Consider the following 16569-nt stretch of genomic DNA (forward strand, 5'->3'; position numbering starts at 1 on the left):
CAGTCAGTTAGTCAGTTAATCAGTCAGTCAGTTAATCAGTTAGTCAGTCAATTAGTCATTCAGTTGGTCAGTCAGTCTGCAGTTAGTTAGTCAGTCAGTTAGTTAGTCAGCCAGTTAGTTAGTTAGTCAGTTAGATAGTTAGTCAGTCAGTTAGTTAGTCAGTCAGTTAGATAGTTAGTCAGTCAGCAAGTTAGTTAGTCAGCCAGTTATTCAGTTAGTCAGTCAGTCAGTAAGTTAGTCAGTTAGTTAGTTAGTGCATCAGTTATTCAATGTCAGTCAGTCAGTCAGTTAGTCAGTCGGTTAGTCAGACAGTTAGTCAGCCAGTCAGTCAATTAGTCAGTAAGTCAGTTAGTCAGTCAGTCTGCAGTTAGTCAGTCAGTTAGTCAATTAGTCAGTTAGTTAGTCAGTCATTTGGTCAGTCAGTCGGTTAGTCAGTCAGTCAGCCAGTCAGTCAATTAGTCAGTCAGTCAGTTAGTCAATCAGTCAGTCAGTCAATTAGTCAGTCAGTCAGTCAGTCAATTAGTCAGTCAGTCAGTTAGTCATTTAGTCAGTCAGCCAGTCAGTTAGTCAGTCAGTTAGCCAGTCAGTCAGTCAGTCAGTCAGTCAATTAAGTCACAATGCCACAGCTCAGCTACAGTGGGTATCATAAGTATCCATACCCCTTTTCACATTTTGTTGCATTACAAAGGGGGATTGAAAAATTAAATGATAGGGGTTGAATGATTTTCTAAGGACGTGCCAGACAGTGTCTGAGAAAGGCTCAAAGAATTGCCAAACACTCCAGCCACCCAAAACATTGACTATTCTCCATACTCAATAGCATCAATGCTCAGACCAACAGACTCCAAAACAGCTTCTATCCCCTGGCAATGAGACGGGTTAAATGGCTAACAGCTACTGCTCTCCCTCTCCCACAGACTATCCACACCGGCTCTATGGCCATCCACAGGTCTCTACCCACTCTGACACAAACACCTTCACTGTCACACTTGTTTTTTTGTTATTTTTTTATTTCATTTCTATATATTTTTGACCCCAATTTCGTTATATCCAACTGCGATCCAATTACAATCTTGTCTCATCGCTGCAACTTCCCAACGGGCTAGGGATAGGCGAAGGTCGAGTCATGTGTGCTCCGAAACATGACCCGCCAAACCACGCTTCTTAACACCCACCCGCTTAACCCGGAAGCCAACTGCACCAACGTGTTGAAGGGAAACACCACTCAAGTGATTACAGAAGTCCGCCTGCAGGCGCCCAGCCTGCCACAAGGAGTTCCTAGAGCGCGAAGAGCCAAGTAAAGTCTTATCGGCCAAACCCTCCCCTAACCTGGACGAAGCTGGGCCAATTGTGCGCCGCTCTGTGGGACTCCTGGTCACGGCCTGTTGTGACACAGCCTGGGATCAATCCCTGGTCTGTAGTGACACCTCAAGCACTGTGATGCAGTGCCTTAGACCGCTGCAGCACTTGGGAAGCCACACTCTTGTGTATTATATATACACTACCGTTCAAAAGTTTGGGGTCACTTAGAAATGTCCTTGTTCTTGAAAGAAAAGCACATTTTTTGGCCATTAAAATAACATCAAATTGATCAGAAATACAGTGCCGACATTGTTAATGTTGTATATGACTATTGTAGCTGGAAATGTCAGATATTTTTGGGAATTTCTACATAGGCGTACAGAGGCCAATTATCAGCAACCATCACTCCTGTGTTCCAATGGCACGTTGTGTTAGCTAATCCAAGTTTATCATTTCAAAAGGCTAATTGATCATTAGAGAAAACCCTTTGCAATTATGTTAGCACAGCTGAAAACTGTTGTCCTGTTAAAAACTTCTTAGGGCTGCAATCCCGTTAACGGGATCGATATGACAACAGCCAGTGAAAGTGCAGGGCGCCAAATTCAAAACAACAGATATCTCATAATTAAAATTCCTCAAACATACATGTATTTTATACCGTTTTAAAGGTATTTTTGTTGTTAATCCCACCACAGTGTCCGATTTCAAATAGGCTTTACATCGAAAACACCACAAACGATTATGTTAGGTCACCACCAACTCACAGAAAAATTCAGCCATTTTTCCAGCCAAAGAGAGGAGTCACAAAAAGCACAAATAGAGATAAAATTAATCACTAACCTTTGATGATCTTCATCAGATGACACTCATAGGACTTTATGTTACACAATACATGTATGTTTTGTTTGATAAAGTTCATATTTAAATAAAGAAACATTAGTATACATTGGCGCGTTACGTTCACTAGTTCCAAAAACATCCGGTGATATTGCAGAGAGCCACATAATTTTACAGAAATACTCATTATAATGTTGATAAATACAATTGTTAGATATGGAAATATAGATTTACCTCTCCTTAATGCAACCGCTGTCTTGGATTTCAAAAAAACTTTACGTTAAAACCAAACTATGCAATAATCTGAGAACAGCGCTAAGAAAAAAACAATTATCCGCCATGTTCGAGTCAACAGAAATCAGAAATAACATTATAAATAATCCCCTGCCTTTGATGATCTTCATCAGAATGCACTCCCAGGAATCCCAGGAAGCCACAATATCCCACTGTGTATTCAATAGGGGCTGGGTTGAAAATCGACCGACCTCAGATTTCCCACTTCCTGTTTGGATTTCTACTCAGGTTTTTGCCTGCCATATGAGTTATGTTATACTCACAGACATCATTCAAATAGTTTTAGAAACTTCAGAGTGTTTTCTATCCAATACTAATAATAATACGCATATTTTAGCAACTAGGGACTGAGGAGCAGGCCGTTAACTCTGGCCACCTGAGCACCTTTCATCCAAGCTACTAAATACTGCCCCTGCAGCCATAAGAAGTTAAAGAAGCAGTAACACTGGCCTTCTTTAGACTAGTTGAGTATCTGGAGCATCAGCATTTGTGGGTTCGATTACAGGCTCAAAATGGCCAGAAACAAAGACCTTTCTGCTGAAACTCATCAGTCTATTCTTGATCCGAGAAATTGCCAAGAAACTGAAGATCTCATACAACGCTGTGTACTACTCCCTTCACAGAACAACGCAAACTGGCTCTAACCAGAATAGTCCTCAACTGGCAGCTTCATTAAATAGTACCCGCAAAACACCAGTCTCAACATCAACAGTGAAGAGGCGACTCCGGGATGCTGTCCTTCTAGGCAGAGTTCCACTGTCCAGTGTCTGTGTTTTTTTGCTCATCTTAATCTTTTCTTTTTATTGGCCAGTCTGAGATATGGCTTTTTCTTTGCAACTCTGCCTAGAAGGCCAGCATCCCGAAGTCGCCTCTTCACTGTTGATGTTGAGACTGGTGTTTTGTGGGTACTATTTAATGAGGACTTGTGAGGCCAGTTGAGGATTTGTGAGGTGTCTGAGACAGGTTAAAGAATCATTTTTAAGCCTTGAGACAACTGAGACATTGCGCACGTGTACCATTCAGAGGGTGAATGGGCAAGACAGAAGCTTGAAGTGCCTTTGAATTAAATATTGTAGTAGGTGCCAGGCACACCGGTTTGTGTGAAGAATTGCAACATGGGCCAGCTTCCCTGTGGATCGCTTTCAACACCTTGTAGAGTCCATGCGAATTGAAGCTGTTCTGAGGGCAAAAGGGGTTGTGCAACTCAATATTAGGAAGGTGTTCTTAATGTTTTGTACACTCAGTTGTCGTGTCTTTGGCTTTGCCGGATTAAGTGATATGACATGCTATTCTATAAAATCCTTTCTCTGTATTTAATATTACCTGATTGAGCTAATCATGTAAATGTAATTAACTAGAAAGTCGGGGCACCACAAAATAATATTTATAGAGCAGTTATCTTCTGAATAAACTCTTAAAGACCTTCATCAATAGCAGTCAATATTAATCGTCACCTTATTTCAGTCTCATCTGAAAGTTGTAAATTCTTGGTTATCTTCACGAACCCTGGCTAACAAGTTGAATCAGCAATACAAAATTGGGTTTAATTATTTATTTACTAAATACTTAACTAATCACACAGAATTACATATACACAGAATGAATCATACCTTGATACAAATTATGTCATAAAGGAAGCAGATATGACAGCTGGTTACACAAAGGGAAGTGGGTTGGGTTTGAGTGAAAGAGGGGGAAGACTGAGGAACAAATACAATATCCTATGCATTCTAAATATTTATTTATATTCATATTTACTCTGAGCTCCGCTTCAATTGGTTGGTGGTAGATGGATAGCCGTGTTGCCCAACAGAGTCCTTTGTCCTTTGAAGAGTGTCTCTGGTGGTGAACGGCATACGTTGTCGTGTCGTCGTTGTGTGGTAGATGGGATACTCTGTTCGTCTTTTATTAGCCAACGTTTACAGCGGCCGCTGCTAACTCAACGGCTAGGAGGTGTCACTTCTGTAGCGAATAAGAGTTCAAAGTTCACACCATTTGCAACCAAACCTCACGCTGAGGTTGGCGTCATTCTGTAGTTATTATCTGAATCCTTCTGACATCGGACCGTCATCCTAATGTACCCGGAACAGGAGGTTACATTTTGGTCAAGGGCTTATATAGTGGAAGGAGAGAAGGGTGTGTTTAATAGTTTACAACCCATGTCTCTTCACAGGGGCGGGCCACTGATTGAGCAGAGCCCTAACCTTATGAAAACCCAAATCTTTCATTTGGAAGCTAAAATTACATTTAATCTTTTCACAAATAATTTTATATTTAAACATTTGAATTGCACAACAATTCCATGTGAATCTGATAACTATAATGTGTAGACTTGCCCAGATACAGTTTATGTTGTCCTGTCATCAGTCATAATGTCTCAGATGAGAACCGAACTGACATCATATTCATTAAGTACCAACGCATATTTTCAACTGGTTCTATTACCGAAAAAAGGTTCCTTTCCCCCAACTTGTTTGATGTTCCCAGACTCTCTATGTTTAACAAAGGCTATTCAAGAGTCCCTCATGTAGAGTCAACAGAGAGGGAAGGGAGAAAGGTATTTGTGGGGGGGTCATAAACCTTACCCACATGCCAACATCATGACACCGTATGTATTATTATTACTATCAATACATTGTTCGGAAAGAGCTCTTAAGGTAATAATTTCACTGTACTGTTTTACAGCTGTTGTATCCTGTGCACGTGACAAAAAAACGTAGAACTTGAAACTTTGAAACCTGAAGTTAATAATTATGCTGTGGATGATGAATTAAACTACCCAGACACATCAAAGATACAGTCCTCCTTCTGAACTGAGCTGTAGGACAGGATGGAAACTGCTCAGGGATGTCATTGGTGATTTTAAAACAAATACAGAGTTCAATGGCTGTGATCGGAGAAAACTGAGGATGGATAAAAAAAATACATTGTCGTGACTCCACCATAATGACCTAAATGACGGAGTGAAAAAAATGATACAGAATACTAATATTCTATAACATGAAACAAGGGACCAAAGTAATGATGCAAAAACACCATGTATGTACTTTTTGGCCTAAATGCAAAGCCTTATGTTTGGTGCAAATCCAACAGAACACGTCACTGAGTAACTGCCACCTTATTTTCAAGCATGGTGGTGGCTGCATCATTGTATGTGTTTGCTTGACATCGGCAACGACTGGGGAGTATTTCAGGATAAAAATAAATGGGAGAGAGCTAAGCGCAGGCAAAATCCTAAAGGAAAATCTGCTTCAGTCTGCTTTACAACAGACACTATGAGAGGAATTTCACCTTTAAGCAGGAAAATAACCTACTGTACAACACAAGGCCACATCTAGACTGGAGTTGCTTACCAAGAAGACAGTGAATGTTCCTGCTTGGCTAAGTCAGCAAGACAAAGGAGCTGATCGTGCACCAAGGCTGGATCCGGCTAACCGGATTAACTGCATTGACCCTTTTTGCATTAACTCTCCTACACTGACTCTATGCACACACACTGGACTCTAGCAAAACAAACTCAAATCAAATCAAATTTTATGTCACATACACATGGTTAGCAGATGTTAATGAGAGCGTAGCAAAATGCTTGTGCTTCTAGTTCCGACCATGCAGTAATATCTAACAAGTAATCTAACCTAACAATTTCACAACAACTACCTTATACACACAGGTGTAAAGGAATTAATAAGAATATGTACATAAAAATATATGAATGAGCAATGGCCAAAAAGCATAGGCAAGATGCAGTAGACGGTATAGAGTACAGTATATACATATCAGATGAGTAATGTAGGGTATGTAAACATGATATAAAGTGCCATTGTTTAAAGTGGCTAGTGATACATTTATTATATCCATTTTTGCATTATTAAAGTGGCTAGAGTTGAGTCAGTATGTTGGCAGCAGCCACTCAATGTGGCGCTGCTGCGCCTTCTTCACCACGCTGTCTGTGTGGGTCGACCATTTCAGTTTGTCCGTGATGTGTGCCGAGGAACTTAAAACTTTCCACTCTCTCCACTACTGTCCCGGCGATGTGGATAGGGGGCTGCTCCCTCTGCTGTTTCCTGAAGTCCACGATCATCTCCTTTGTTTTGTTGACATTGAGTGTGAAGTTATTTTCCTGACACCACACTCCGAGGGCCCTCACCTCCGCCCTGTAGGCCGTCTCGTCGTTGTTGGTAATCAAGCCTACCACTGTAGTGTCATCTGCAAACTTGATGATTGAGTTGGAGGCGTGCATGGCCACGCAGTCGTGGGTGAACAGGGAGTACAGGAGAGGGCTGAGAATGCACCCTTTTGGGGCCCCAGTGTTGAGGATCAGCGGGGTGGAGATGTTGTTACTTACCCTCACCACCTGGGGGCGGGTAGGTACACTCACAAATACTTACACTGACACCCCAACACACACACACACACACCCCCCAACACATACATTTTTTTCACTCTCTCTCCTGCACTGACTATGCACACACACTGGACTCTACCCACATGCTCACACATACGTACATAGACAACCTAACACACACATACGCCCAAACACACACTTAACACACGCAGACAAGGATACTGACACCACACACACTCACACACACAGACATACTTTCACACTCACCACATACGTTGCTGCTACTGTCTATTATCTATCATGTTGCCTAGTCACTTTACCACTACCTGTACATAGCTACCTCAATTACCTCGTACCACTACACATCGACTCTGTACTGATACTCCCTGCCATTTTTACTCATTATTTTTATTCATTATTCAGTGTATTTATTTCTCGTGTCACTCTGTGTGTGTATATGTATATATATATTTGTTGAAGTCAGAAGTTTACATACATTTAGCCAAATACATTTAAACTCAGTTTCTCACAATTCCTGACATTTAATCCTAGTAAAAATTCACTGTCTTACGTCAGTTAGGATCACCACTTTATTTTAAGAATGTAAAATGTCAGAATAACAATAGGGAGAATTATTTATTTCAGCTTTTATTTCTTTCATCACATTCCCAGTGGGTCAGAAGTTTACATACACTTAATTAGTATTTGGTAGCATTGCCTTTAAATTGTTTAACTTGGGTCAATCATTTCGAGTAGCCTTCCACAAGCTTCCCATGGTTGGGATGGTGTTCTTTAGCTTGCAAGCATCCCCCTTTTTCCTCCAAACATAACGATGGTCATCATGGCCAAACAGTTCTATTTTTGTTTCATCAGACCAGAGGATATTTCTCCCAAAAGTACGATCTTTGTCCCCATGTGCAGTTGCAAACCGTAGTCTGGCATTTTTATGGCAGTTTTGGAGCAGTGGCTTCTTTCTTGCTGAGCAGCCTTTCAGGTTACGTCGATATAGAACTCGTTTTACTGTGGATATAGATACTTTTGTACCTGTTTCCTCCAGCATCTTCACAAGGTCCTTTGCTTTTGTTCTGGGATTGATTTGCACTTTTCGCACCAAAGTACGTTCATCTCTAGGAGACAGAACGTGTCTCCTTCCTGAGCGGTATGAATGATGCGTGGTCCCATGGGGTTTATACTTGTGTACTATTGTTTGTACAGATGAAACAACAACAAAAAAAACCTTTTGATTGGTAGTTTATATATTTTATCTTTAACTTTGCATTGTTGGAAAAGGACCCGTAAGTCAGCATTTCACTTTTCGTCTACACCTGTTGTTAGAAAGCATTTCATTTGATTTGAAGTTACAGTTTAAATCTTCTTGAAAATCTGTAGAAAGACTTGAAAATTGCTGTCTAGCCAGGATCCCCAACACCTTGACCAAGCTTGAAGAATTTTTTCAAGAATAATGAGCAAATATTGCACAACTCACAGAAGTAATTAGCTGCCAAAGGTGTTTTGAACATATATTGACTCAGGGGGGTGAATACTTATCAAACTAAGGTATATTAGTGTTTTATTTTTCATTAATCTAAGAGAAATGTTCGAACTTTTCCTCCACTTTGACATTACAGAATATCTTGTGTTGATCATTGTCCAAAAATTACAATTAAATCCACTTTAATCCCACTTTGTAACACAAAATGTGATGAAATCCAAGGGGGTTGAATACTTATGATATGCACTGTATTTGGCTTCATGGTCCAACTAGTTTGCATACTGAACAGATATATTGCATGATGCATGGAGAGGCGAATGTGTAATTTGTTGTTTTAATTGTGAGATGCAGGCTTTAGACCTTAGCCAAGTAAAACTGAACTCTATTATGTACTTCACATCAACAGAGTTGAGCAGCAACTAGTGTGGGCGGACTGGAGCTCCTACATCACATAAAAGTTTGTATAAAAAACAATGGATTTGGGGCCTCCCGAGTAACGCAGTGGTGTGTGCCACTAGAGATTCTGGGTTCGAGTCCCAGCTCTGTCGCAGCTGGCCGCAACCGGGAGACCCATGGAGCGACGCAAAATTGGCCCAGTGTCGTCCGGGTTAGGGGAGGGTTTAGCCGGCAGGGATGTCCTTGTCCCGTCGTGTACTAGCTACTCCTGTGGCGTGCTGGGCGCAGTGCACACTGACACGGTCGCAAGGTGTACGCTGTTCCCTCCGACACATTGGTGCGACTGGCTTCCGGGTTAAGTAGGCATTGCATCAAGAAGCAGTGCGGCTTGGTTGGGTTGTGTTTCAAAGGACACACAGCTCTCGACCTTCGCCTCTCCTGAGTCCATGTGGGAGTTGCAGCGATGAGACAAGACTGTAACTACCAACTGGATACTGTGAAATTGGGGAGAAAAGGGGTACAAAAATATATTTATATATTTTTAAAATACTATGGATTTCAGCACCCAAAGAACAGTACTCAATTACACGGGACAATGTGTGGAGTTGAGTTTGTACTTGGCTAAAGAGACGTTGGTCTCATGGGGACTCTGCTAAAATAAAGGTAAAATAAATATCATGGTCCTGTAATATTATATGCGCTGAATTGTCATGATGGTTATTATGAGGGAGGGTTCCAAATGGTAATGGCATCGTCTGTTTGTGATTGGTTTATCAAACCACATGATGTATGGTTCAATAAGGGGTGGAGGACAGCAATTGCACTTCACAAGACAATGATGGCATTCTAGTTTAGTGATAATCCATCAGACAGTAATAATTTACCATGTCATGACAGAGCCCAAATCAAGAAAAAGGAAAATAGTCTGATAACAGTGGATAATGAAGTGTCACGTATACAGTTATATAATAGCTGTAATGTGACACAGTTGAGCAGTGTCTAATTCAAAACGTCTTCAGATGTACTTCAGAAACACATAACATTCCACATAGGAAATACTATTATATTTTATCTTTCTCTCTGTCTCCCTCTTTCTCCATTTGTAAGTCATAACCCTATGCTGCATCTTCAAATGCCGTATCCCCAGGACAAAGAAGGAGATTGAGGCGCGACATGCTCAGAGAGTAGCAGCTAAGGACTACGCCAACACACTGGAGACAGTGCCTCCTCTCAACGAGCTCACAGAGATCCCAGGAGGTAAGTAGGCTAAAGCTCCTCTCAGAATCCCCTCAAGAATAATATGGTGCACATTATAGAAAATACCTTCTGCCCATGACAAAAGTCCCAAGGAGTTAGTTGTGGTGTACATTTTAGGACATCTCTACTACAAAGTCCCTAAGAGGCAGGTGCGGTGTACATTTTAGCACATCCCTTCTCCTTGTGACAAATGTCCCTACTCTCTTGAACTACATTATAACTTCACGAATGGTAAAAAAAAGTCACACACTCATCTCTCCTTGGTGAAATAAATCCACAGCAAGGAGAAAATGAAGTGCGAGTTCTGGATGCTATTAATGAAATACCACCTGCTAGGCCTGTTTATACAGTAGGAGAATCATAGCTGTTTGACTTGGCACACTAACGAGACTGGGCCCCTGACAGCTTTTGTATTAATTAATTTGATGTTTCTCTCAGATTTCATCATATTATGCTAATGGTCATCACTTCCAACCATTCGAAGCTAAGATATGTTTTCTCTCATTTCCGATGGAGAACAAGCAGCACGAAATCTCACACCTCTGTCTGAATCTCTCTGGATGCAAATGGTGTTTTGAATTAGTTTAATGTGCCATATTGTCCCTGTCCTATCTGACTGAAGATGTAGATGGAGTCAACATAGACATATAGTCTTGGAGATAGACACACTCTGGATTAATGAATACAGGATATTCAAAGTTTCATTGACTTTACATTAAAGCTTTTTCCTCTATGTCAGAGTCTGTCTCCTTTGCAACTGTTCTAAGTTTCATGCCTTCCTTTTGGCTTCTTCCTCCCGCAATCCTTCATCTTCCAACCCTATCCCTTCCATTTGACCTGTACCCTTCCTCTCCAAACCCTGTCTTTCCTCCTCTCTTCCTTGTGTTCCTCTCTCTCTTCACTATCCTCTTTCTCTTCATTCTCCCTCTTTTCCTCCTCATCCTCCTCTCTATCCTCACACTTGTCTTCCACTCTATCCTCCCTCTCTTCCTCCCCCTCATCCTTCTCCATCTCTTCCTCTTCATCCTGTCCCTCCAGCGTTCCTGGACACTGCATCCCTCCCAACGGTCTCTGAGCAGCAGCCAGCTCCCAGTGGTGAGAGAGGAGGTGGTGCTCACTGGTTCCCTCACTCAGCCTGAGACTGGATGACTTTCCTCCCTCCTTCTTATCACTCAGCCTGAGACTGGATTACGTCCATCCCTCCGTTTCCTACTTCTTATTGTTTCTTCTCAACTTCCCTCTCTCCACATTCCTATTTATGTTCTGACAAAATGGGAAATCCACTAGAGGGAATATTGGAGCATGAAGCTCAGCATTCAGTAATTCACAAAAAAGGAATGAATAGCTGAATAGAATAGTTCATTGAGTAACTCCGCGTTAGTCATTACTTCCCAGAAAGAATGACTTGGAGATTGTTGAGAATATTGCCGGCTGAAGAGTTACAATTGTAGGTGTTAAGTACTTGAAATGGGTTTTCACTATTTCCTCATCTGCTCTTTGTTGATATACTCATCCTTGTCGATCACACATTTTTATATTTTTTTTAATTTTACCATCATTTAACTAGGCAAGTCAGTTAAAAACAAATTCTTATTTTCAATGACGGCCTAGGAACAGTGGGTTAACTGCCTGTTCAGGGGCAGAACCTTGTCAGCTCGGGGGTTTGAACGCTCTAACCACTAGGCTACCCTGTACATTGATTGTACATTGGACACAGAACTGCAAGTTCAGTATCTGGTAGCCAACTGTGGATTATGAAAAAATGTAGATTAATCTTTAAGGCTTCTGTCAGTGATGTTGCATGTCTATTCCTTGTCATTCGTTGTTTTTCCTTCTCTTCCTCTGACTCAATCTGTAAGCTTGGCTTTGAATAAATATAGCTTCCCTTTAATGCAAGCTTATACAGTAACACCCGTGATAACCAACCCAGACATAGACATATATATATATATATATATATAATCCACAATATCAGTACTATACCACAATATTGGTATTATTATTTTTACAATAACATGAACAAAAGTATGCTTTTTGGGGACTGACTCTGTATTTGGATTGCTACCATAATGAAGTGTCAGTCAGATACAAGCTTAATCCATGAGAGAAATCATAATCTACAGCTGTATATTATAATGCAGCATAAGGGGATACTGGCTCTAATATTTACGCAGTGAAGGCAGGCAGGCAGGCAGGCAGGCAGGCAGGCAGGCAGGCAGGCAGGCAGGCAGGCAGGCAGGCAGGCAGGCAGGCAGGCAGGCAGGCAGGCAGGCGTGGCAATTATAAATGGAAAGGATTAACAGATATGGTTTATAATCGTGGACCCCACAACTCTATCTGTTTACCCCGGGATTCATCCAAGCCTAACCTTTAAGAATCCCTTCTGAAGAATGAAGAATCCATTCAAGAATCCATTTAAGAATCCATTCAATTTCCTAAATTGGAATCGGCCCCTACAGCAAAGAGGCTGTGGTAATACTGACATCCCTTCCTTCTCAAACATTTTACTGCACACTTTACCTGCATGACCTAAATCAGTTGGGAACATTGGCAATTGGACCTACACTCTTAGAAATTAAGGTGCTATCTAGAACCTAAAAGTGTTGTTTGGCTGTCCCAATAGGAGAACCCTTTGAAATACCTTTGTTGGTTCCTGGTAGAACCCTTTTGGTTCCAAGAATAACCATTTTCGGTTCCACTTAGAACCCTTTCCACAGAGGGTTCTACATGGAACCCCAAATGGTTCTACCTAGAACAAAAAAAGTGTAGAAAGAAAATCTTCCAACACATTGTACCAAACTCAAAAATCAAGTAAAATAACAGGAACATAACATCACTTAATGCGCCCAACTGAATAAGCCATGCTACTGGCTTCCACTCACAGACACAGCACCCGCACGGATAATGCTACCAGCAACAACAACCACACAGCTTACACAACCTATGGTAGCCTAATGCCATCACTATCACCATGTAGGAGAGCAGACTTTTTGTAAAACACATAGGGTCGATAGAAAGATAGCAGTCACACACAGCATGAAGTTGAAAGATAAGCAGCCCATTCACTCAGACATAATAAGCCAGTAGGTCCCAATCACATAAGAAAACAAAAACACAACCATTAGACTAAGCATTTCCCAATTGAAATGTGAAATGATTACTTCCATTTGCAAACATATTTTTCACATTCAGCACATAAAGTAGCCTAACCGGTGATCTAAAGTTTAAGTGGAACAATGTTCAACACACAATCTATTTTCGAAGAGACAGCTACCAACAGCAATCAAGTTGCAATAAAAAAAATCACGTTTCCACTCACCAGATGATAATCATTTGAAACTTAATTTGTTTAAAGTTAATCTTGAAAAGGGCGAATCTAACAAATTAGCAACATCTTTATCGATAACAGCTGCTGCTGCACACTTTTTACTAGCTTACAATAAAAGCTGGCTAGCTAGACTGTCGGAAAACTACTGCTCACTATTTTGGCCTTTGAGAAGGCCCTTGTAAATTGAATGGCACGTGCCTTTTATAAAGCTCAGGGGTGTCAAACAAATTCTCACGGGGGCTGCATTCGGTCTTCAACAATGTCCTGAGGGCCACATTGACAATTTGTTATTTCCTCACTGTCAAAATGGGATGAAAAAAATTCCATCTAGACTGTCTAGCTTTCATTTCGGGGATAATTAGCAAACTGGACACAGTAAAGAAACTGTATGAATGTATGTAAAAACATATATTTTCAGTGTTAACCCTTTCCAACACTATTCGAAGAGATTTAATCAGAATATCATTTAAAAATAAAATTAGAATACAATTGAAATAGTATTGATAAGATGAAATATAAATTCAAACAACGTTTATAATTAAAAACAATTATTTTTATAAGTCCTTAGGCCTTCTCTGAAGACGTAGAAGGCCCTCACGGTTCCCCCCTGGCCTACATTTTAAAAAATGGTTTCAGACAGCTTGGTTAAAGTGATAATGAAAAGATCATTCTAAATGTTAAATTCTGTAAGTGTTTGACATTCACAGGAGACGGTAAAGCAAACACCAGACAGGAGGAAACGATGAGGGGAGGATTAGGGACAAAGTGCAACTTCACTCCCCTAATTCTTTGCCTTACAGACAAGTGGAAAAGCTATTCAAATGGAAAGTAGACATTATTCGAGCACACTTTGATCAGTCATGCACTGCGTTGTGTCAGTTTACTAGCTCTGATGCACACATACGCATGGTCACAAATGCACACGCAACCACATTTCATTCCCACAGAGGTGTCGGGTCATCTGAGGATTATTCAGATGACCCTACACATCTGCATGCAAAGACGAGTCAGGAGGGGGAGTGTGCATGTTGCACCTTGGCCTCCACCGGACAGACAAATAAAATAGTATTTGTTCACATGCTACGTAAACAAAAGGTGAAGACTAACAGTGTGCATGCGAGTGTGTGTGTGCGGGTGTGCAAGACTGTGTGAGTGCGCCTGTGTGTCTCAGACTGAGAAAATAACACCATCAGTGAGAAGAGTTGTAGCCTAGGGACGTCAGTGGGATGGAGGAAGATTGACTCTAAGTGTGACCACTATTTTCATAGTAATTACATCGGCTGGTACAGTGGAACTGAACATGTGGGTACAATGACATTGTATTTATGACTGTTTTGATCGATTTTGTAGTTCATTAAATCAGTAATCCAAAGCAATAATTCTGGGATGAGGAGAGGGGGTTTGAGTGTGTTCATGGATCTACTGCAAATGTGTGTATTTACACATACCTGGAATGAATATAAAATCAAATTAATTTATAAAGCCCTTCTTACATCAGCTGATGTCACAAAGTGCTGTGTAGAAACCCAGCCTAAAACCCCCAAACAGCAAGCAATGCAGGTGTAGAAGCACAGTGGCTAGGAAAAACTCCATAGGAAGGCCAAAATCTAGGAAGAAACCTAGAGAGGAGCCATGATATGAGGGGAGGCCAGTCCTCTTCTGGCTGTGCCAGGTGGAAATTACAACAGAACATGGCCAAGATGTTCAAATGTTCATAGATGACCAGCAGGGTCAAATAATAATAATAATCAAAGTGGTTGTCGAGGGTGCAACAGGTCAGCTCCTCAGGAGTAAATGTCAGTTGGTTTTTCATAGCCGATCATTCAGAGTATCTCTACCGCTCCTGCTGTCTCTAGAGAGTTGAAAACAGCAGGTCTGGGACAGGTAGCACGTCCGGTGAACAGGTCAGGGTTTCATAGCCGCAAGAAGAACAGTTGAAACTTGAGCAGCAGCACGGCCAGGTGGACTAGGGACAGCAACGAGTCATTAGGCCAGGTAGTCCTGAGGCATGGTTCTAGGGCTCAGGTCCTCCAAGAGAAAGAAAGAAAGAAAAAGAAAGCATACTTATATTCACACAGGACACCGGATAAGACAGGATAAATACTACAGATATAACAGACTGACCCTAGCCCCCCGACACAAACTACTGCAGCATAAATACTGGAGGCTGAGACAGGAGGGGTCAGGAGACACTGTGTCCCCGTCCGACGATACCCCCGGACAGGGCCAAACAGGCAGGTTATAACCCCAACCACTTTTCCAAAGCACAGCCCCCACATCACTAGAGGGATATCTTCAAGCACCAACTTACCATCATGAGACAAGGCCGAGTATAGCCCAAGAAGATCTCCCCCACAGCACAACCCAAGTGGGGGGGGGGACACATCAGTAACTCAACCCACTCAAGTGACACACCCCTACTAGGGATGGCATGGAAGAGCACCAGTAAGCTAGTGACTCAGCCCCTGTAATATGGTTAGGGGCAGAGAATCCCAGTGGAGAGAGGGGAACCGGCCAGGCAGAGACAGTAAGGGTAGTTCATTGCTCCAGTGCCTTTCCGTTCACCTTCGCACTCCTGAGCCAGACTACACTCAATCATAGGAACTACTGAAGAGATGAGTCTTCATTAAAGACTTAATGGTTGAGACAGAGTCTGCGTCTCACATGGATAGGCAGACCATTCCAAAAAAATGGAGCTCTATAGGAGAAAGCCCTGCCTCCAGCTGTTTGCTTAGAAATTCCAGGGACAGTAAGGAGGCCTGCGTCTTGTGACCATAGCTTATGCATGTACAGCAGGACCAAATCGGAAAGATGGGTAGGCGCAAGCCCATGCAATGCTTTGTAGGTTAGCAGTAAAATCTTGAAATCAGCCCTTGCCTTAACAGGAAGTCAGTGTATAGAGGCTAGCTCTGGAGTAATATGATAAAAAAAATGTGGTTCTAGTCAAGATTCTAGCAGCCGTGTTTAGCACCAATTGAAGTTTATTTAGTGCTTTATCCGGGTAGTCGGAAAGTAGAGCATTGCAGTAGTCTAACCTAGAAGTGACAAAAGCATGGATTAATTTTTCTGCATCTCCCTAAATACTCAGGTAGAAATATATAGATTGACGCACAGAGCGCAGCAGTTGTTAATTAAGCCTTCACAGAAGGCAATGGCCAAACACAGGTAGGCAGTCAAAAACAAACAATACCTAAACCATACAAACAGAAAGAAACTGAACTAAATAGGGAGCAGGTGAGAAACGAACACAGGTGAAAATGAACAAAAATGAAAGACAGGGCTACGTCCAAGAACAAAGAAAAACACAAGGGTGACTAA

At 41.6% G+C, this 16569-nt stretch overlaps 1 protein-coding gene across 1 annotated transcript in view; it reads left to right on the plus strand.

The window, feature by feature from the left end:
• Nucleotides 1-11797, plus strand: part of LOC110529137 (transmembrane inner ear expressed protein-like) — a 28281-nt gene extending 16484 nt beyond the window's left edge. The window contains exons 3-4 of the mRNA XM_021611273.2: nucleotides 9774-9923; nucleotides 10962-11797. Coding sequence (XP_021466948.2) covers nucleotides 9774-9923; nucleotides 10962-11062 — 251 coding nt within the window. The 3' untranslated portion in view covers nucleotides 11063-11797. The remainder of the gene's footprint in view (nucleotides 1-9773; nucleotides 9924-10961) is intronic.
• The last annotated feature ends 4772 nt before the right edge of the window (nucleotides 11798-16569 follow it).

The sequence above is a fragment of the Oncorhynchus mykiss genome, chromosome 8 (assembly GCF_013265735.2).
Source record: "Oncorhynchus mykiss isolate Arlee chromosome 8, USDA_OmykA_1.1, whole genome shotgun sequence".
Classification (NCBI taxonomy): domain Eukaryota; kingdom Metazoa; phylum Chordata; class Actinopteri; order Salmoniformes; family Salmonidae; genus Oncorhynchus; species Oncorhynchus mykiss.